At 46.3% G+C, this 22,937-nt stretch overlaps 1 protein-coding gene across 3 annotated transcripts in view; it reads right to left on the bottom strand.

Annotated features, from left to right (window-relative positions):
• Positions 1–19,078: 19,078 nt before the first annotated feature.
• vrk1 (VRK serine/threonine kinase 1) overlaps positions 19,079–22,937 on the bottom strand; it is a 42,637-nt gene continuing 38,778 nt past the window's right edge. For all 3 annotated transcript variants that reach the window (XM_028969991.1, XM_028969984.1, XM_028970001.1), the window contains 3 exons: positions 21,204–21,376; positions 19,803–19,884; positions 19,079–19,258 (listed from right to left, as the gene is read on the bottom strand). In XM_028969991.1, the coding sequence (XP_028825824.1) occupies positions 19,149–19,258; positions 19,803–19,884; positions 21,204–21,376 (365 nt within the window). In that variant the 3' untranslated portion in view covers positions 19,079–19,148. The remainder of the gene's footprint in view (positions 19,259–19,802; positions 19,885–21,203; positions 21,377–22,937) is intronic.

Raw genomic sequence — 22,937 nt, 5'->3', positions numbered from 1 at the left:
GTACACAACTGTATCGAGACTGGGTGGGACGATTAACAGGCTAATTTCCGTAATTTCCGATACCATAATTCTGTTGTTTTTTGTCCTTTTAAAACGAAGCAGAACACCTTTACTGCGGGAAAGTAGAACGATTCCTGCAGAGTATGGCGTGGTTCGTGTACAGTCATTTGAAAATAAAGGGCTTCAACACCCAGCGCGAATTTCAAAGCCGAGAGGCTACCGGGAAGATCAAGGGAGCTGACAAATGACAAATATATGAAGGTTGTTAAGACACTGAATATCCCTGGAAGCGCAGTCAGCAATCATTAGGTAGAGGAATACACTACAGCGTCATCCCGACGCTGATTAGAGACACTGTCTGCCGGGCCTGAGCCTCAAGTGAAGAAGCGGTGATGGGGCTCCGTTGTGTCTGATGCCGTGATGGCACATCACATAGCTGGGATAGGACGCCTCCTTTGCTCGTGTCAGTTTGAGCAAGGGATGCTGCTAATTCGTCCGCTGAAACAGTCCGAGTGTGTTGCTTCATGGCGCCAGTTAATGGTACACCTATTAAGAGCAACGGGAAATCAGCTGAAATGAAGGAGTCTCGAGCAGGCCCGGCAATTAACAGAATAAATGAGTTAAAGTTGAATTAAATTTTTTTTTTGTGGGGGGGGGGAGAAAATTTGTTTTCTCTTTGGCATGATCCAGTAGAAATACACGTGAAATATGCTATTTGGGGCAGAGGTGGCCTAGCGGCCCCCTAAGCGGCCCCATAATCAGAAGGTTGCCAGTTCGAATCCCGATCCGCCAAGGTACCACTGAGGTGCCACTGAGCAACCCCACACACTGCTCCCCGGGTGCCTGTCGTGGCTGCCCACTGCTCATCAAGGGTGATGGTTAAATACAGAGGACAAATTTCACTGTGTGCATCGTGTGCTGTGCTGCTGTGTATCACAAGAGACAATCACCTCCCTTTTTTTCCCTCACCGTAGAAAAGAAGCTGTTCCTGTGGTAACTCTGTAATTACTGATAACCCCGGTTACAGAAACAGAAAAAAGGTCACCGTGCGCGAGTTCATCTCTGACAATCTGACATTTATTCCGGCTCAGAAGCAGTACTGCGAACAGCAGACTTATATGTAAATTAGCCACCCGGCCACAACGTATTGCACACAAATGACGCCGATTCTTTCAACTGAGCGCTGCGCGATATAATACGTCACTATCCATCCTGCTGGTGGTAAACAGGACTTTATACATTTGTCAAACAGTGTCTTATGCTGTAAATGAGAAGACACAAACAGTGTCTCATTCTGTAAATTTCAGCATTTCGAGTTGTGTGGAAAAAAAATAATAATAAAAAAAGTTGTTCTCTACTGAAGGAGAAAGAAGGATGAAATTGAGGGAAAGGATGTGGCAAGTCTTCTTTGATAATGAAATACTCCCCTCATTTGTCTGTGCCGCACGCTCTCATGAAAGCCCAGTTAAGGGGAGAGAATGCACATTCTCTTTAGGTATGTCAGAAATTGATTATCTCACCACGAGGAGACACCCCAGTGTTCAAAGATTACTGCTGTTAAGGCAAATCGGAGCGTTTATTCGCACTGTCAAGGACTTTCGGGCTCAAATTACTCTAATAAGTGATGATTTTCACACTTGTTTAGTTTTATAGCGCTCATGCAAAATACAATAAAGGAAATGGGAACGTGGCGGTTGGCCCATTCCCTTTAATAGGGCTGCGCATCGTACGCTGCAATCATTTGCCTGATGCTGCTCCCTCGCTGACATGCACTTGCAGCCCAGGCCATGGCGTAATATCGTTTGAAGAGATTAGCATATTTGTCCCTCACAGCCGCCATCATACGCCGTACCCCCAAAACCCCCCCCCAGCCCACCCCAATAAAAAACAACTAAATGAAACAGAAGAGGAACGACTAAAACACTGGCCATATGACAGTGCGAACGGAAGAGTAGCCGTAGGGGGTCACATATGCGGACCCTGGGAAAGGTCACCGTTAATCCCGCCCCCCGATGGCCTCGCTGCGTCCCCGGCTCCTGACAGCTGAGCGACTAAAGGGGTCCGCGGCTCGGTGACTGACAGGGTTTCTAATTGTATCCACTCACTCATGACAATTTGATTAAAATATTACGCCAAAGTCTCGCCCCCTGTTTGTTCCATTTCTCCAAATCTAATTTTGATTTTAAAAAGAGCGATTACCTCCACAAGCATGACTGAGGATGCTATTAACTTCTACTTAATCTTTATTACAGATGTGATTTTAACATATGTATAGCTTTCGTCTCGCTCCCATTGTTTGGCCACCGTACTGTAACGCAGGCTGGAAACTGCAAAAAGAGTCTCTTTCCTGAGATTTCATGTCCTGGCAGAGGGACTGCATTATGACACTATATGTTACAGACCATAAGATGGATTTTGACTGTAAATGTGTATGAAAATGTGAAATAAACAGCAGATCTGTAGTGGGGGGGAAAGGCTTCCCTCACACTGTCGGCCTGCAGCGTGGGAAGAGCGCCTTTTTCGTAGTTTTGCCGGAGTGACCTCGGTTGGAACAGCGGTGGTTCGTCCTCGTTTTAGGTCATCAATTCAATTAGTTCATCCACCTTTAGGACCACAATAAATCCGAGCGACTCAACCCTGTTCCTCCCGCTAAAACACCTCCCATTACACCCCCAAGCTGCTCTCATGGCTCCTGCCCTTCCCTTGAAAGAAAAATAAATCCATTGTAATATGATAGCGGTGAGCAGGGGAGCGGGAGGGGGGGGATCTCACAGCTCTGAGGATTTGAAGCGGGGTGGCGGGCTGGGGGGGGGGATACATGTATCATTCACCTGATTTGAATTGTAGCTCCCTTTTTGAACCTCTGCCAATTCATTTTGTACATTAAAAATTGGTCAAGGTTGATAAGATTCCATTTTCACGGTTGGCAATGCAGAACTGGCGAAAGAATACAATTACAGACCCCAGAGTAAACTCTCCGAATGTCAACTTGATGTAAATGATCAAGAGCGGCTGCACAAAAGAACAGGCACCTTAAACGCCCCCCTCCCTTCCAGATTCTGTCTCTCTCTCTCCCCCTCTGTCACCCCCATGTTCTCTGAGACACCTTTTCACCTCAAAAGTCATGTCCCTACAGAGCTTTTCCACAGCCTCTGTAAACCGGTATTTTAGCTCAATCTGATTTCGAACAGGAAGGACGTTGCCAGATCCTGCACATATAATCCTCCAGAGGAAACTAAAAAATATGGATGCTGCACTGACCTGAACAGAACAGAAACCCGTAGCATGTTCTGTTGTTTACCGTGGTCTTTTGGACGAACTTTACTTCAAATTCAAATTCAAATTTTATTTGTCACATACATAGTCGTGCACGGTATGATATGCAGTGAAATGCTTTTTGCGACTGCTACAGACAGTATTGCAAATGTTGCAAGTATACAATGAAGACCAATATGCAAATATTGCAAACATAACCAAATATTACACTTTTACGTCTTTAACATAAAATATGTGTAACAGGTAGGGTGAAGGTGTGCAAATGAGTGAAAGACAATGTATAAGATAAAAAATTTTAAAAAAAGCACAAAGATTTTGTGCAGTGATTTTGTGCAAAGAGTCTTGAGTAATTGAAAGTGAAAGGGCTTGAATAAATTGCAGTTATAATTAGTATTTTGGTAACACTTCCCAAGAACTCCTCTTTCGTAGTGCATTATAATCAAATGTACTATGTATTATGTGCATAATAAAAGTAAGCACCATACTTTAAGTGCTGTTATATAGGTTTCCCAGCACAAAATACAATATATACATACGTTTATAATGCATTTTGAAGGGGATGCTGCTATGAGGTGTCTTGTTGGAAGATGTTGGAAGATGAAACAATAAGGCCGTCTTATGTAGAATTCCCACCCACGTTTTGGCAGCACGGCTTGTATGCAGTTTTTCCCAGTAAACAGCACACGGAAGTATGTAAATGTCCCCGAGCATATCTGAATTCAGATGTCAACCCCTTTGACTCCGGTGCCATTCTGAAAGACCTGAATGCGCCACCCGCTCTCTGGTGTCACCTTTCCATGCCAGGAGGGGCGGAAGCAGCTGGATGCTTTGACGCCTCATAATTAAAGGGTCGTGGCGGCGGCACATTATGAGGCAATATTGGCCTTACTCTTTAATTCAGGACTCTGACTGCTGTCTCAGGGACGCTTTTTTTTAAAACCCGCCAGGTCTTGTGACACCCGCCCCGCCCTCTGGCTCGCAGAGAACATGCAGCGGATAATGGCTTCCAAAGTCCTGCTATAAGGACACATTTATGCATGTCTCTCAAGATAGCCACGACAATAAGACGTACGTTTAGGTGACAGTGTCTGTGCTCTGTGGATAAGGCTGCAATAACAGGGGTCAGTGCCAGGATGCACGTACCAGCAGGTTTAGTCTTAAAGATCAGATTTGATCACGGCCATTTTAGAAGTGTGAGCCGGTACAGTTGCACTGAAAAGCAGCATTATTCTGTCTGTTTACCACTTAATGCCTAAATACGCTGGAAAAATGACCAGAAATCTCAGTATTGCCTCCAAAAACTGAACAAGATACCAGTTCATGCCACTATACGCCCTTTGGAACAGCCATTGCCGTCTTATTAAGTACACCGTTTGTACACTTTGATAGCATTGGTTTGAGGAAGTGATCATTCTTGGCATTTTATGTATTAATTACACAGTTTTTTTTAATGCATCCTGAAAATGCTGTACACGTCTCAACGTTTTAGTTACGCCTCACTATGTTAAAAGTCCATGGCCAGTCTCCATTTTGGCCTCTCGTGTGCCTTCACGCTCTCTTCCTGTAAAGTGCCCGTCCCCTGAGAAATTCACAATAAAAGGTTTTCGGTAAATAATTGATTCCACTGTACACAAGTCAGACCAACTTGTCTTCTCCTTGAATTGTTTATTGTCTAACGCATCGTCTACAAGTCACAGACGATGTTTAAGCTCTTTGGCGTCTTTGGTGTGTTTTAAACACTTAGTTGTTTATTTCACCGGATCATCAATATTCAGCACCATGTCCTCTGTGCTGGTTACAGCCGGCACTTCAGCGGCCGCGTTGGGTCTAAGTAAGTCGCCGAGTCTTTAAAATGTTCCCATCATTTGTACAGTTGTACACAACAAACATATTCATGCTGGACATAGGTGCTGCGAACGCTCGGAAGTGACACAGATGAACGCGGCAAGGGGGGAGGCATCATGTAAATGGGACTTGACACCATTTGCGGAGTGGAAATGAGGTTAGGCGAGGAGCAGAGTCGGAGTGGATGCCAGGGAGTTGACGATCTCTCACCCCGACTTGCGAAACAGCCTCTGACACCCGTGTGGCATCGCCGTCCCTAATGACCACATGGCCATTTCTGGGAAATAAAGAAACACGCTCCGACAACCATCTGATGAGGGCTAAAGCTGCAGTGCGGGGAGAGGAAATGGATCGGAAGGGGTTACTTCATTATGCAGCAAATTAGAAAAATTCATAATTTATCATTACACCCAGCCGAAATGCCACCCAACTGAGCCTCACCCTGTGAAAAACATCATGCAGGGGGAAAAAAAATACTGTCAGAGGCCTGCAGCAGCCAACGGGCAAAATTAATATGTAAATGTATGCAAGAAATTAAAAAGCAGAATTACACAGGCAAATGAGGTAGCTACACTTGAATTGTTAGGATTATGAATAATTACTGCAAATTTCCTGCTCCTAATATAACTTGTTTTTTGATAAACAAAGACTTAATTATCGAGATGCGCTGGAGAATTTCCGCAGTACTCATTAATCTTGCAGAAAAAACAAGTCCCTGGTGGCCGGCAGTAATGAAGAGAGCGTGCCCTGAATCGGCAGAGAGATCAGAGCCACCAGGGTGCCAGGGTAGCAGGAATGAAACGGCGGTGCCACTGTCCCTCACGCGTACCCAAGAGTGTCATAACTTCTTCCGCTAACTATCAAAGGGACTTATTTATGCCCGCAACCAAGCCATAAGTCCAATTTTACAAGGCCTGCAGCGCTTGAGGGATGATGTGTTGATGCGCTCTGGAAATGCCACTTTTGTCGGCTCCCCCAGCTTGGTTCCTACTGATAGCGCGCGGTAATGGACCCGAAGGTGGCTGGCAAAGGGACAGAGGCTGGAATGCCACGGCGCCAGCCTAAATCAGCAATCTTCCAACCTTTGAAACCCTCTTCTACAGACAGACAGGACATAGCGTAGGACCGCTGCAAATGGAGATAATAGACACTAACGCCAATGTGAGGGGAGAAAAATCTGCATGACCTCCAGACCAATGCTTGTCCAGATCACGGTAGGACCTAATCCTGGACATGGACTTGTGGTGCTACTATACCCATGATGCTCTGGAGTCGGTTGTTATCCTGATGGAATGGCAGTGACAGTTGTGAATGTGCATAACAAAAATAAAAAGACATCAATATTCTGATTTATCATCATTATATCAAACAATTATCACTGTGAAAAGATACTTGCGCTAACAGTGGGAGGAATGAAGTAACTTCATCTGCATAATGTATTAGGGTTCTTCATTTTCACATCATCACTAACTCTCCTGAATTTAACATTAAAACGGTCCAAGGTAATTAACAACTTTTTCGTGGCGGTTGAAAGCAGGTGTCTCAGAAAAAAAATCCAGTTGCCACAGCAGATCAAAGTTGAGGTCAATCTTATTCTCCGCATGAAAGAAGAAGACGTTCAGTCCCAGCAACTAGTAAGCACGACCACGGATGAAATACTCTGAATTGATTTCATTCAATTATATTATCAATGACATCTGCAGTATCATGATGCACCTCCTTCCCTGCCTTTGAGATGCAATATTCCATTGAATCAAGGGGGCTGAATATTTCTGTGGGTTAGAGATGTCCACTCTAGTTTTCTTCTTCCACCCAGCATTGGCTCATCAAATACTGGAAGTGAAAGCTACTCATAATCTATTCTAATTAGTTCAGGGACAGATTATTTGTATTATTGGTGTAGCCATAGTCTTGTCTTGTTTCGTGAATTAAGAACTGTTTGCAGGTCTACTTGCGGTCACCAGGCTTCTTTTTGTGCGAATCGCTGTTCTTCACTGTAAACCAGCCAATCAGAGCACAGCTCATCGACATACGAATAAACCCAGCGAAAAGGGGTAAAACATTAGGGTTGTAAATTCAGATACAAACCACTAAGACGTTAATAGAACCATTTTACTGTTTTCTATGGAATTCATAGCTTGACGTTTTGTGACGGGAAATAGAGGAACAGCCTGGTAAAGATGTGCTTAATGTTTATTAGAACCCAGGGTGTGGGATGTTGGTGTCGTAGACCTGTCTCCTCCACGATAATGGCCATGACAAAGGCCATCATCCTAATGCATGGTTTGGGGAGCACGAGCCAGTCCCTCTTGTTTTTGCGCATCCCAATGCAAAAAGTAATTTAGGCGACTGTAAAGTGGCCACTGGAGGTCACAGCGCCTCTAACATTAATAGGCTACTAAGACCCAATTAAAAGGCTGGTGACCCAGAGGAGTGCGGCCGGTTCACCAGCAGCGGCCCTCTTCGGGGCTTCATTAAAAGGAGACGGCTCTCCAAGGACACCTTGGACATGAACGCATGGCCCAGCCCCTGTCATACACACACACAAACACACAATTACCGAAGCAACAACATAAACAGCAAGCATACTTTGTCAGGGCAAAGTCGTTTCATGTACATTTTTAATTTTTTTCCGCTGCAGCACTAATATGAACAAAGACTGAAAATTAGGATTGGCGGGGGGAGATGAAAAAAAAAAAATCCATGTTTTTGCGCGTTTCAGTGGAGCCCTAAAACTAAGATTAACGACGAGCCAGCAAATGGATGTCTGAATGGTTGATATCATTTGACCAAGGCTCCGGAGGCAGCGGGACAGGCTAATGTTTTAACTGCCGTCCCGCGCTCCACCGAAGGACCAGATTTCCTAACACATGGTCTGGTTATGTATGAGATGCTCATCGCGTTATAAATGGAATTTATTGCATCTTCCTTCGCCGAAACGTGTCCCCCCGACAGTTCATCCACATAATATACCGCCACGGTGCAGATGTGGGCATCATCCCTCTTCTAATTCCTCCTTTTTCCTTTTTTGACGACTGTCCCCATAATGCAGGGCCGGGGCTTTTTGGGCTGTGTTGCAGAGTGCGATGTGAAAAAAAAAAAAGAAATAGCATGGTTCAGAGGTCATTTGTGAATATACAGTATATACGTTATCAACACTGTGGAGAAAGGCTGTTGATGTGAGCCCAGGGCCAGTGGGGACCTGAGCACCTGGGTGTACCTGAGAGGCCATGTTTGTACCAGCACTGCTGCTGCTCGTCCAGGATTTTCAAGCCAATTTATTTCCCAGAACATATTATTTGTAATTTATGTGTAAATGTACAGGGTGGGCCATTTATATGGATACACCTTAATAAAATGGGAATGGTTGGTGACATAACTCATGAAAGAATAACGTTAAGTTAAAACCAAGCACACCATTGTTTTTCTGTGAAATTACCAATAAATTTGATGTGTCACATGACCCTCTTCCTATTGAAAAAACAAAAGTTGACCGACTTCAAGATGGCCACTATGGTCATCACCCATCTTGAAACGTTTGCCCCCTCACATATACTAATGTGCCACAAACAGGACATTAATATCACCAACCATTCCCATTTTATTAAGGTGTAACCATATACACCCTATATACACCCTGTATATGTGTATATATATGTGTGTGTGTGTGTGTGTGTGTGTGTATATGAGGGGAAGTAACAACAGAAATATATATATGTATGTGTATGTATGTAATATATGTATGTGTGTATATATATATATATATATATATATATATATGTGTGTGTGTGTGTGTGTGTGTGTGTGTGTGTATGCAAATCAATCTAGTCAACCACACTGATCATCTGAAAGATCTTGATGTAACAAATATTTGTGCACATTATTTCCTCTATCTGAAAGAGGTCCTTCTGATCTTGTGTGCGGTTTTACTTTTAGTAGCAATATAGTAATTTTTATTTAATTTTTTATTATTGAGGGTTCAGTTTTGAGTGCAGGGACGAACATTCGCCTGCCGCTCGGCTGAATGGTTGATGCAGGCGGCGTGAGGGAGGGAGGGTGGGGAGGGTCACCAGGCTCAGTGGCCTCTTCTGGGAGAGCCTCCTCCAGGGCAGTCTGCAGGCGAGCTTGAGGACAACACCAACATGCTATCACCGCCCCGTGGATAAACAGTCTGCTATCTGCTAAGAGCCCGTCTAATTGTAAATTTATATACGTATTAAAAGTTAAGGTATTGTGTGCTAGCTCCCTGTCAGCCAGTGTGATGCTCATCTCTTCCATTAATGCGAACCAAGAGAAGCAGCAATAGATTTGCTGCGGCAAAAATCGGTCCTGAGAACATTAGAAGTCAAAAGAGGGGTCTGCAAAATCGGGGAATGGATGAGGGTGCCTTTTATTTCGTCTGATAAGATAAGATAAGATAAGATAAGATAAGATAAGATAAGATAAACCTTTATTAGTCCCACAAGTGGGAAATTGCACTTGTCACGGCAGAAAGTGGACAGAAGCAGAAGGTAATAGCAGCAAAAACAGAGGTAATAGCATCACAAAAAATAACATAAATATGTAAGTGTATATATGTCCAAATTTACTATTTAAACAGTTAACAATTTAACAGAATGTGCCAAAGTGTTAAATAAATAAATATTAAATAAATCCACCATATTATACTATAGAGCAGGCTGTTACAAAGCGGCGGTGTTATGTGCAGCAGGCTTTATAAAATTTATGAGCCGACTTGTTTAGGAGGGACATAGAGCGACACTACAGAGCGGCTACATTTCCCTCCGCTGAGGGGAAGTAACAACATGTATTTAAACACAAGCCCCGGCCCTGTATAAATACCATATAATTTGAAATGCATATTGATTCAGCTAATTAATTCCAAATATTTTACAGGACTGCAAAAAGAAAAAAAAAACACCCACTGTGTGTAATTAAGTTTTTTTTTGCACTCCCAACACTCCATCATAGGCTCTGCTCTGGGTTATTGTGTTTATACACGTGCACCAGTGTGTGTTTGCGCGCTGGCCCTGTGTCCCCTTTTTCCCAGGGGACGTCCCTGCACAAGCCACTTAATGAAGTCCCATGGAAAGGAGGCAAAACGGTCTTGTTTTTTTCCTAGTCGCCTTTTGGGCCAAGGACTTAATTGGAGACTGAGTATCCAATTAATGCTGGAAGATGGAGGGAGCTCATGTGGAGAGCATAAGGTGGCAAAACTAATGTTGTTTAGAGGTCTCCGGTAAAGGGGGAGGTCTCAGCGGGTCCGCCATTTAGCCGAGTGGCCAAGAGACGGTCAGTATCAAGGGGGACACTGATCATTTGGGCCTTTCCTCCTGAAAAACAAGGTGTCGCTAATGCAAACAGGGGGCATTAAGGGGCCGCAGCCATGCTCTAAAACAAAGGTTGTCCTTTTTTTTCCCCTCCTCTCCCCAGACCAGCATCTAGGTCATCAACAAAGGCAGGCGAGGACAGGCGGCGGCTTCGTCTTCGACGGGGAAATCACATTAATGCCAGAGGGACGGGGAGTCCCTCAATCCCTTCTTCATTAAAACCAAATAAAAAAAATACCTAGGTCATCCATTCGCAACCCCTCTAAAGCCACATACACAAACGTGCACCCTTCATATATGCGTCGTATATGACAGACCTGTTACCCAATTAAATAAATTGGCACATAAAAGATGAACAGCCCCGTCGGCTAGAAGGTGTTAAATGCGACTGGGGTCAAAATAACACTTGATCAGAAAACATATTTAGTCAGATATAAGGATATGAATTATTGGCCTTTTCACGCCCAAGTTGCCAAGGATTGTTATACATGAGCCTCACAAGGCAACAAAGGATACCTTTTTCCCGGTAGGAATAAAGACCTACCTCTGCATATTTGGAACCTGGATGATTAAGGGAACAATGACTCGGATGGCAGGGGTGCAAGGGACGGGTTGGGAGGGAGTGGGGGGGGAGTTGGCCCTCGAAAGCTTTTCATCAGGGCCCTGGAACAACACGCAGGCGGTAGATCATTGTGTCTATTATTAATTGGATTACAATTAGCCAGATTTAACCCTTATTAATGAAGTCCCTGTTAAGATGATGCTCTCTGTGGCTTTCAGCGCCCCCACCCCACCCCACCTCTAGTGAGCTACACTGCCATCTCGGTGTAGAAAAGGGGCCGCGTGGAATGACAGTGACAAATCATCACTAAATTACAATAACTCCAGGCTAGGCGGGGCACAGGGTGGGGGGGATTTGAGCGAGACGGCGGCAATATTGCTTAGGAACAAAGAATAATAAGGTTAGAAAGGTTCTGAAATCACGGCTTTGGTGCCCTGAATATCACACCAAAAAGGAAAGGGGAAAGGAGGGTTACAAAAAGACATTTATATGAAGTAGGACAGCAGGAAATGCCATATTCTAGTTTTTAAAAAAAACTCTTGCAATAAGACCAATCGTTGTAAAATAATTTGTAGATATTCATAACGTATGGAGACCTGCGCTTGCCATCATAGCTGAATAGTCCGACTGAGGCTGCTGCAGCATCCTAAATTTGAGCAGGTTACCAAGGGGACAGTAACCAGGGTAGGGTCACTGGGGCTGAGGGACAAAGAGAGCAGCAGGGATGCAACATGTCACACGTCAAGCAGCGAGAAATAAGACCATCCCGCGTCCAAACGTCTGACTCATCAGATCTGGCTAAGTGTCGGCTAATTAAATCCAGGAATAATGAACCCATACCCAGGCCGGCCATTAACGCCCATATCAACCTCTATAAAAACAGCACCTTTTATGGTGCTGAGGATCCAGAAAAGAGTGACATTTTTTCCCTGACTGACGGAAATGTGTCTTAGTTGGCCGCTACAACCTTTGCCCTCGCCCTGACCCCGCTGGTGCGTATCAATGGGTTACCAGTTCACCTTCTGGACCATGGATCGCATGTATAACTGCTGTTCTTTGCCCATGGGCGTCTGGTGAAATTTAGGGATGTCCTCGTTTGAATGACACCCCTATTATTTCGGCGGGGAGAGGGACGGCAGTCCCCTGGACTTGAACTTCAACTTGACCCTCGATCCCTGGATCAGATATCAAAACAGAGTGCCATCTGGCCTCAGCCCTGCCCCACTGCGGGCTCAGGAGCACAAGGTTAATATCATACGGTTAGGGAGCGGAATAGAGACTGCAATTATCTTCAATTCCAGGACAGAAAATCCTATTATTTGATCCCCGGTCTGACAGATGGAGAGGCAGCCACATCCTTTCCCATTCCTGAGCAAGCCAATCTGGTGGATGGAGCCAGGGGAAGGAGAAGGTACACAATGGTGGGAGAGGGCAGAGGGGGCCGCAAGGTTGGGTATCTTTTTTTTTTGGTGGGGAGCGGTTGCCTATGAAACCTGAGCCGCGTCTTGTAGCTAATTCTGTTCCTCGCGGCTCCGCCACAATAGAAATCTGTACAGCCGTTTGAGGACATTGCTGCCATGAGAGGACCTGACAGATGAGGGGGGGAAGCCAAAAGAACGCTACTAGTGCACTTTTTTTATAATTTCATTAGAAGGTAACCCTTCACATATGCTACATTTAATACACATAGAATCTCAAATTATCAGGATTCACAAAACACAAATATCCAACTTCATTTATTCAGTTAATACTTGTTGGCCAATGAGGGTTCACCTTTTTGGGAGTAAATTGTCTTTTTTTCACTATACTCTAATGCGCTGGTATGAAATAAACCCTTAAAATTGTTATAATGTTAGAACTTAATTTAAATATATAAAAATTTCCTGTTCATGGCTTTTAGTCCAACACTAGAAGTAATCCACAAACAAGAACCTAACCCCGAATATTTAGGAGAATGTTTAAGCACCGAACGTTGCTTCAATGTGGCTCACATGCATTCTGGGAAATGCGTTTCCCAGGGCTGCATTAATGCGCATTTCCCCGTCAGATCGCTGCAGCTAGAATTTTTCTGTTCTATCAGACCCCGGAGAGTTGAATAGAAGGCAAAAGCTTATTTAATTACAGTGCATCAGGCACATCAAATGCGTAGCTTCTTTTTAATAACGTGGGAAACAAATCAAATGCTTGTACCAACGGCAAAATTGGATATATAAAGCTAATGGCCCTTAGTGATCTTGTGTAAGCTTCTTACATGCAGATGGCATCGATTAATGAGCATGAGTGTCAAGAAGCAGATGACACAATGGCCTATAGGACGGTCATGAAGAAGAAAATACGTGAAAAGCACCAATTCGCCTGAGCCGGCTACTCAGCCGACGTCCACTGACCACAGTCATGTCGTGCCAAACCTCAAGTCGACGGGAACATTCTGTGGGCCCTGTGCGGGACGTTGCCCTGGGCGTCCTGCTGGCCCCGTGTTCGGTGGATGAACACAACTCCCCGATGGTCTGCTGCCCCCAGCTACTGCAGGCCTGCAGGGCTGGACCCGTTCCCACCCCCCCCAAAACCGTCTCCTGGTACAGGACGTCTGCTTCTGATGTCGCCTCAAATGGCACAATGACGGAAAACAGTTGATCAAGATACAATGGCAATTGTATATAATCGGTTATTTCATAGTTTTTACAGTAGTATTGATCAGACACCCTTATCCAGAGCGACTTACAGTCAGTAGTTACAGGGGACAGTCCCCCTGGATACACTCAGGATTAAGTGTCTTGCTCAGGGACACACTGGAATTAAGTGGGATTCGAACCTGGGTCTTCTACATTTACAGCATTTATCAGACACCCTTATCCAGAGCGACTTACAATCAGTATTTACAGGGACAGTCTCCCTGGAGCAACTTAAGGTTAAGTGTCTTGCTCAGGGACACAATGGTAGAAAGTGGGATTTGAACCCAGGTCTTCTGGTTCATATGAGAGGGTCTTACCCACTAGGCTACTACCACCCTGTAATGACGGTGCTTGGTCATTTTCTGGCGGTGGCATAAAAAAATCGAGGTCAAAAGTAGTTACGGTAACGCCTGTGGCTGCCTGATCTGAGTACAGCGCCGCTCCAGGTAGGAGTTTGAACGGCGTCTGAACGCCATACGCGTTTACTTTGTAGCTTGCGTTCAATTGAACTGCTGTTCACGTAGTGCTATTTAACGCTTGCTGCCGCGTAATGTTCGTCTGCATTTCAGCAGAAACGTGGCATTGATTTGTTCCAACGAGCAGAAAAATGGTAGGTGTTCAGTCCATGCTCACCTGACCCCACAAACGGCTAAAAAAGCCTGGTTCAAACGTCCCTGTAAAAAAAGCCCTTAAGTCTCATCTTTATTGGAAAAAATAATGTGAAGTAATGTAGAAAAATTGATTTGACGCTTTGCGATGCATCAATAATCGTAATCGAATCGAATCGTGAGACCAGTCAGGGTTCCCACCTCTAGCCTCCAGGCGTGGTTGACAGCTCTCGACACAGCCGGCATCCTCATTCTGGACTATTTAAGCCCCTCTCTGACAATAATTCTCATGCCAAGGTGTAGCGCAGCACTCATCTCCTCCGCTTCCCTCCATTCTCCATTCCACTCTCATTCTTGGGCCAGTGGCGGCCTAGCGGTTAAGGAAGCTGGCCCGTAATCAGAAGGTTGCCGGTATGAATCCCGAGCGGCCAAGGTGCCACGGAGCAAAGCACCGTCCCCACACACTGCTCCCCGGGCGCCTGTCATGGCTGCCCGCTGCTCACCAAGGGTGGTGGTTAAACGCAGAGGACACATTCCGTCGTGTGCACCGTGCGCTGTGCTGTTTATCACAGTGACAATCACTTCACTTTCACTTCATTCACCACACAGGACGCGTCAGTGGATGTCACAAACGTGACCACGGCCACTCTCCACACCAACGTGCAGGTTAACCGCAGTATTAATCAAGTGAACTAGTTAACGCGACTTCAGAAAAACACACCCCCCAAAAGCTCAGCGTTAGCACGCTCCTTGCTACACTTATAAACTTTACATTTACATTTACAGCATTTATCAGACGCCCTTATCCAGAGCGACTTACAATCAGTATTACAGGGACAGTCTCCCTGGAGCAATTTAGGGTTAAGTGTCTTGCTCAGGGACACAATGGTAGTACGTGGGATTTGAACCCGGGTCTTCTGGTTCATAGGCGAGTGTGTTACCCACTAGGCTACTACCACCCTTACACCCTTACACCCTTAAACTGGTTAAATACGTCCATGTTTGATTTTACTTAATGGGCCGCCCAGCGTGAAGTCCATTAGACAGTGTGACCTAATTTAAGACCCATCGCTCATGCGAGCATCCGAGCTGATTCCGTAGCAGCATGATTTTGATATCACATAAAGACAATGATCAAGGGGTAACGGGGCGTAACACAAGTTTGAACATCCTCTTTAGGACCCCTTCAGAGTTCATTAGAATATCCACCAACACTTCATTAGAAGCCGGCGCGTGTGCGCGAGCTACGTGTCCGCGTCACATTAATTAAGACAGCCGCCTCGTCTGTTGCCTCCGCGACGTCGCCGGCGGTTTGCGCCGGGCCGCGTTCGCCAGTCGTCACTTGTCCGAGGAGCCGGGGCGGCTTGTCGAGGCGGCGGGGAGGGAGGGAGGGAGGGCCGGGTTGCGCTCTTCATATGCGTGGACAGCTCCGAGTAAGTGAGCTCGCCTCACGCTGATGAACACGTCTTCCCGATGACCACTAAGCCCCCTCAAGTCTCCGGCAAAGGGGCTAAATCGAATTAGAGCCTCTCAATTTGGCCCGCGGACCGAGTTTCTGCCACTTTCCTCTTGGAGGAGTCCTGGGCCCGGAGCATTAGAAGGCACGGCTCACCCCACAGCAACACACCAACACACACCAACACCAGGGAGGAGACGACGAAGGAGAAAAACCCAAAACAGAAATTAAACGTGTATCTACATTTTATCATGTCTGCCGCCGCCGCTGCCGAAAATTGCAGGTAGTGGAGTGTTTAACATTCTCTTGTCAAGCACACCCCCGCTGAGACAATAAATGCCTGTCCAGTTCTGCTCACAGCGGCGGCGGCAGATTAGAAACAGCGGGAGGACGGTGTAGTGTGAATACAATACCGATAAGAGCGCGCGTCTCAGCCCCGCCGCCATGCTTTGCCTCCGCGAATGTGAGAACCCGCTGTTTTCTAATATTTACACACAACTAGAGTCGCAAATGTACCATAACTGCACTGAAAGGCTCTCCTTTCCCCCCCCCTCCAACCCGCTCTTCTTCTTTTCAAACGATGGCGACTTGTTGGCGTCGAACACAACAAGAGCGAAATTCCTTTTCCTCCGTTCTTCTGAAGAAAGACAATAAAACAGAGCGAAGCAACGTACGGAAATGGAACATCTGGAGAAACCCATTCCAGGGCGGCGTGGAAGCGCTCGGAGCAGAACGTACGTGATGTCCACGGAGGAGCCAGCCATGGTTCAAGAGCAGGGCTCGACGTGACCGGACTAGGCCATAATCGGTAGCGTCTCAGCAAACGTTGCAGAAGGAATCATTTGTAAAAATGCGGCTGAGAATGTATGAAGATCCAAAAAATTCCCCAATACAGAAACTTCTTCAAAGTCATTCAATTTATACCTCGAACACTTAGTCGGGGGTGAAATTATAAGCCTTTTTATAATGTTATATATATATATATATATATTTTTTTTTAAGTTTAGGGAACAAACCTGTTCAAACCGCCCATTAATCACATATCGACATTTTTTGGTTCCCTTCAGCATTTCAGTACGACACCGCAGGCCCATCTCCGTCAATGAAGATAAAACCGGGCCGTGTCGCACAGCGTAATGAGACCAAAACCAGACATCATCATAAAGGGGTTGAAGAGCAACGCTTAAAACACCGCTGGGCGAGATTCGCCGTGCAGCATGCCGTCCTCCGGCAGACCCCGAAACTCGGGAGCGAGGGACTGGATATAAACGCAGGTCAATCAATGGCCACAGTCGGGCACATCACAATCGGCTCCCCTCTGCTGTGCAGGCTGTAGGGGAGCAGGTGGTAATGTTGTGTTTAAGTGTTGCCACCCTCTCCCCCCCGCCCCAACCCCCTCTCGACGCTTATCATTATGTGCTACTGCCCCCTACTGAGGAACGATGGCTGTGCGCCCCCAAGGTCAGTGACTGGGAAGGGGAAGAAAGCACGCGGGGGTGGCACTTTACCTCACGCCACCGCGCCGATCAATGCCGCCGCCACCGCCGGGCCCCTGCCGACAGGCTCCGAAAACAAACACTGGGAGAAGCATCTCGCTTCGCGCTCTCCTAACTGGGCACGTCGGCGCCCAACAAGAGCTAGCGGGGCAAAGAGGGCTGCGGCTCCCTTCAGCCCACGGTGTCCGGAGTTGTCCAGAGGTGAGGCTGAACCTGAAATAAGCGGTTCTACACGCGGCCCCTGAGAAGACGCCAAAGCGGCCAGTCGGTTCAGATTTATGGAAACAGGCCCATCGGTTTGACCCCCGATTGCAACACGAATAAAAGTTGAGACAAAGAATCACGTCATTAGACTGGCAGTCCATCACAAAGCCCACACAGAGGCAGTGGTGGTCTAGCGGATAAGGAAGCAGCCCCGTAATCAGAAGGTAGCCGGTTCGAATCCCCGTCCGCCAAGGTGCCACTGAGCAAAGCACCGTCCCCACACGCTGCTCCCCGGGCGCCTGTCATGGCTGCCCACTGCTCACTATGGGCGATGGGTTAAATGCAGAGGACACAGTTCACTGTGTGCACCATGTGCTGTGTATGACAATCACTTCACTTTGTCTTGGGATAGTGGTGGCCTAGCGGTTAAGGAAGTGGCCCCGTAATCAGAAGGTTGTCGGTTCGAATCCCGATCCGCCAAGGTGCCACTGAGGTGCCACTGAGCAAAGCACCGTCCCCACACACTGCTCCCCGGGCGCCTGTCATGGCTGCCCACTGCTCACTCAGGGTGATGGGTTAAATGCAGAGGACAAATTTCACTGTGTGCACCGTGTGCTGTGCTGCTGTGTATCACATGTGACAATCACTTCACTTCTCAGAGGCTGGTGCTTCCAACCAGTCCAGACTTCCACCCCACCCCACCCACCCCCCGATTAAACGAGTTGACAGCAGGATGGAGGAACTCAATTCCTTCTTCCACAGTCAGTTCCTCTGCTGGAACAATGTTTGCTATGAGGGAAATGTAAATCATATTGAAGTAGTCTAGTGGTTAACAACTCACCTATGAACCAGAAGATCCAGGTTCGAACCCCAGTTACTACCTTCCCTGAGCGAGACACTTAACCCCGAGTGTCTCCAGGAGCACTGTCCCTGTAACTACTGTTCAGCACCTCAAGGTCCTCATAAGGTACAAGGAGGTTACCAGGGGGCACCTGAATGAATTTCCCAACAGCACTTGAGCCTTGAGCACACGCCCACCGCACCCGTCCAATCAAAAAGTTGAACATTTTTGCAATATGCGAAGTGGCTGCACCCAACTTTTAATGATAGCTGGGGAGGCAGCTCGAGACGCGAGTGACACCAAACGCGCGAGCCAAGCGTTGCCTCTTTTGTCTGCCTCTGATCAAATGGCAGCGTGAACTGGGAGGTGCGGCGGCGCATCTGCAGCCGCCGTCCCTGATGTGCGCACTCGGTGGCGCCTGCCTCCGCGCAGGTATCAAAGACCAGCTCGCCTTACCCCGAGACGGCGGCGCCGGAGCCGCACAGCCACTTTCATAGCAAAACAACTAGAAAAGGGATGTGGCGGTGGCGGCGGGTGGTGGTAAGGGAGGGAAAAGAGTCGGGACTCTGAGCTCCTTCGGGGATTTCCTTATCGGGGGCAAAGCAATCCCCTTTGGACCTCATCCACATCTTCTGATTATTCAAGCCGTTACAAAGGGAATGAAAATAACTTGCGACTCCCAGCAATCATTTCAGTTATTTATTATTTTACAGGACTCAAACCAGCTCTCTGCTTTAAAAAAAAAAAAAAAAAAAAAAGAAAAGAAAAAGTATCAAAAATTTACAGCATATTAGAACAAATCGGAAAGACAGTAAAGACGCTAAAATGCTAGAAAGTCAAACTGTGTCGACAGCGGATCTAGGCTGTTTTCTTGGGCCTGCCTCGGCCCCTCTTGACCACTGGTGCAGGGGAAGTTTGGGAAGCTGCATCAATCAGGCGCTTCTTGGGACTCTTCACTCCGTTTGTTTCTATGCAGAAGAAATAACAGATCTGCTCATACTACCACCTTCAAGATCCTAATTACACCTTTCAAGTCCTTAACTAAGAAATTTGCTCAAACAAAGGTAGAAGTCTTTTGAGAAACAAAATCCTTCCTGACCCTGTAAGATTAATTTGAACTTCAAATGTTCTCTTTTTAAAACAGACTTTTGTAATTTGGAAAGTGGAAGTGGAAAATATTCTAAACATTACAATGTTAACACCTTCTCACTACTACAACATAAGGGTTGTAGATAGCCTAGTGGGTAAAACGCTCACCTATGAACCAGAAGACCCAGGTTCGAACCCCACTTACTACCATTGTGCCCCTGAGCAAGACACTTAACCCTGAGTGTCACCAGCGGGACTGTCCCTGTAACTACTGATTGTAAGTTGCTCCGAATAAGGGCGCTTGATAAATGGCGAAAATGTAAAGCTTAGCAGTTAGGATGAAAGAAACAAGAGCCATGAGTACCTAACCAATAGACCAAACCTTCACTGATACCATGTGGAGATTTTGAAATAAAGACGTACCCTTCTTCTGAGGACCTCGTTTCTTCTTCACAGGACTGCTACTGGTCTCGTCACTGGACGCCACTTTCTTCCTTTTAAGGTTCTGTGAGAGGGAAAAAGAAATAGAAAATGGTGGCGACCTGCCTAAAGCAACCTGTGAGGGACCAGAGATGAACTTCTCAAGAGAGACCTAGACTTCATCAGGATTTAGAATCAAGAGTCAATGAAACGAAATAAAATGTATAAATGTGTGACTGTCAAGTTCACGCTTCTCAAATCCAGCCTTTTCAGAATTTACCTCCAACAATTCACTTCCACCTTCTCACTGGCCATTAAAAACCTTTTTTCTTGGTAGAATCTGATGTGGGATGCGCAACAAGGAACAAGCCCAGTGTTGAAATCATACCGACTGAACAGAGGTTACGAACGAGATGCACTTAACGACAGCAATCAAACTCGGCCCCCCCCCCTCGCTCCGTCTCCATAATGAATGCTCGCCCCCCCTCTATCGGACTTGAACCATCATCTTTACTTTTCTCCCCCCACCCCACCCCCTCCTCTAGCCTCCTCACATTTCCCATCCATTTTGCCAATTGCTGCTTCATGATTACCATCTAGACCCTGCTGAGCCGAACAGATTGGCTCGATAATTACATACAATAACTGCAGTGGGCAGGTAACCCTCAGCTGGCACGGGCCAGCTCCCTGGTGGCACCTTCCATATGCAAACGGCATTGTGGGAAGCGCGGCGCCCGTCCCTTCCTCTGTCGTAAGCGCGCCGTGCTGATTGCTGGCCCGCGCCGACTCCAAGGTTACCGTGTCAGCAAATTTGTGGTACATTAGCAGCGAATAAACACAGGCACTCTGACCTGTCTGGGAAAGGAAGGGACGGGGGGGGGGGGCGCGCAGATAAATATTGAAGTGCCGGTGAAAGCCAGGGACTCTTGTCAGTTTCTGCTGCCAGGCATTTCTTTAAATAGAGAATACTCAATACAGCGGCTCCTGGAGCAAATTCGAAATAGCCGCTAATTGATAGCTACGAACTAATGCAACATATTACGCTTCTAAGAATAGACCTTTCTGTTTGCAAATGCATGTCGGAGTTAGAAGAGGCTGGTCCATGCGCTGACTGGGGTGGTTAAATAAGCATTGGTCAAGAGCGCCAGGCTTTCATCGCGTTTGAAAATAATCCGCTCGGCGGTGTTCGCGCACTTACCCTCCGCAATTAAGTCTCGGCTCGCGTGCAGCCATCTTTAAAATGCGAATCGCTTTCAACGGGTGAACAAATTACGCAGGGAGGAAATGGGCTCACTTTGAAAGGCTGCTCTTGGGAGAGGACAAGAAGAGGACGGTGGTCGCTCGGCCACCTTAAACTGGGACTACCCCCGCACGTTGAACGACCTCCAGAAAGGCGATACTGACCTTGGCATCAGAAGGACCGGCCCCGTTGACCGTCATGGAGAAGTCCAGCTTGTCGTTTGCCCCGGCCCCTACAGACTTCAGACCATCTTGCAAAATGGTGCGCAGCTTCTCATAGGCCGGCTTGTCATTGTAGCCTAGACGCCTGACTTCTTCCATGAACTTCACCATCTCCGCTAAGATAAAACCACACACATGCACAAAAACATAAAAATGGGCAGATCAGTAGGGTGGTAGTAGCCAAGTGGGGAACCCACTCGCCTATGAACCAGAAGACCCAGGTTCAAACCCCAATTACTACCATTGTGTCCCTGAGCAAGACACTTAACCCTAAGTTGCTCCAGGGGGGGGAATGTCCCTGTAACTACTCATTGTAAGTCGCTCTGGATAAGGGCGTCTGACAAATGCTGTAAATGTAAAATGTAAATCTTGCAATGTCAAGCTGAACACTTTATTTTTGGAGATTGCAAAATGGACCACGGCATGAAAAACAACAGAATTCTGAGAATAAAAGCTCAAAGCTCAAGAGGATAAATTGAGTAACTAACCCAAATGCAATGTTTATTAAAAGCCATTATGAGAAAGCTCATGGGCCTTATGTTTTGCTCTCTTTCTTATTCATTTTTCCATGGGATCTAGCATTCTTATTCTCTTTCTTATTCATTTTTCCATGGGATCTAGCCTAAAAATTAGGCCATGCTTGGGAATCGCATTGATAAAACTGGGCTAAAACAGCAACTCGGGCACTAGAAGCAAACTCAAATACACCCAAAGAAGTAATTTATTTGAAAACTCACAATTTCAATAGCTTTGTCATTTAACCAATCACCTTGGGAGCAGTGGACAGCCATGAAAGGCGCCCAGGGAGCAGTTTGTGGGAATGGTACCTTGCTCAATAGGGGAGTATATATGTACGTGTGTTCACTTTGAACAATAATAATTCCACATAAATTAGTCTACAGCATGCTATTAAAAATTAAGCTATTCCCATTTAAAAATGAGGCTAAACTTTATATCTCGTAAAACATGTCATTCAGACGGGGTCTTAATTTTTTTATTATTTTTCAGGGCTGATCGACTGTGTAACAGTTCTACAGAATGTTTCTAATAATTTGAATATTGTTGCCCTACTGCTTGTTTTTTGGGGGGGTGGGGGAATGTTATGCATCAAAGATGCAGATGAGAATGCAAAACAATTCAGTGGAAAATTGCGATTTACACGAAAACAAACAAATACAAGAATCCTGAAAACGTGATTCGTGTAACGGTGCAGAGACGCTTCCCGTTAGGATCTGTCAGCAAAGCAGACGCTGACACTTTGACCTTGAGGCGAGGCTTTAAGGGGGGAGGAAAGCGCCGCCACTCGTCACACTTTGTTCCTTATACCTCGCTGCGCTCAAACTGTTGTTTACTGTTGGCTGCTAAAATAGTCACACTAAACAGAATTAGCCATGAAGCTCACAAAAACAGTGCCGCCTTCCATCGCCTCCTTGTTGTGATGTAGCATGTATGCACACGACAGCAGCCCGGGGAGAGATCTCTCCTTCAGTTGCGTCGCTGTCACGCGGCTTAAGAAGTGCCATCATATCAGCTGGAGAGAAAGGGGGCCCTTTGACGTCTTTGATATTAAAAGGCACAGGGAGTAGCGCGAAGGGTGCAGGGAGGTGTTGGAGAACAAACTCATTTATTGGTGCAACAAACCTTATGGGGACAATTCAGAAAAGTGAGTTTTTGAAT

Source organism: Denticeps clupeoides, chromosome 1 (assembly GCF_900700375.1).
Source record: "Denticeps clupeoides chromosome 1, fDenClu1.1, whole genome shotgun sequence".
NCBI classification, from domain to species: domain Eukaryota; kingdom Metazoa; phylum Chordata; class Actinopteri; order Clupeiformes; family Denticipitidae; genus Denticeps; species Denticeps clupeoides.
This window is presented reverse-complemented; position numbering and strand designations above follow the sequence as displayed.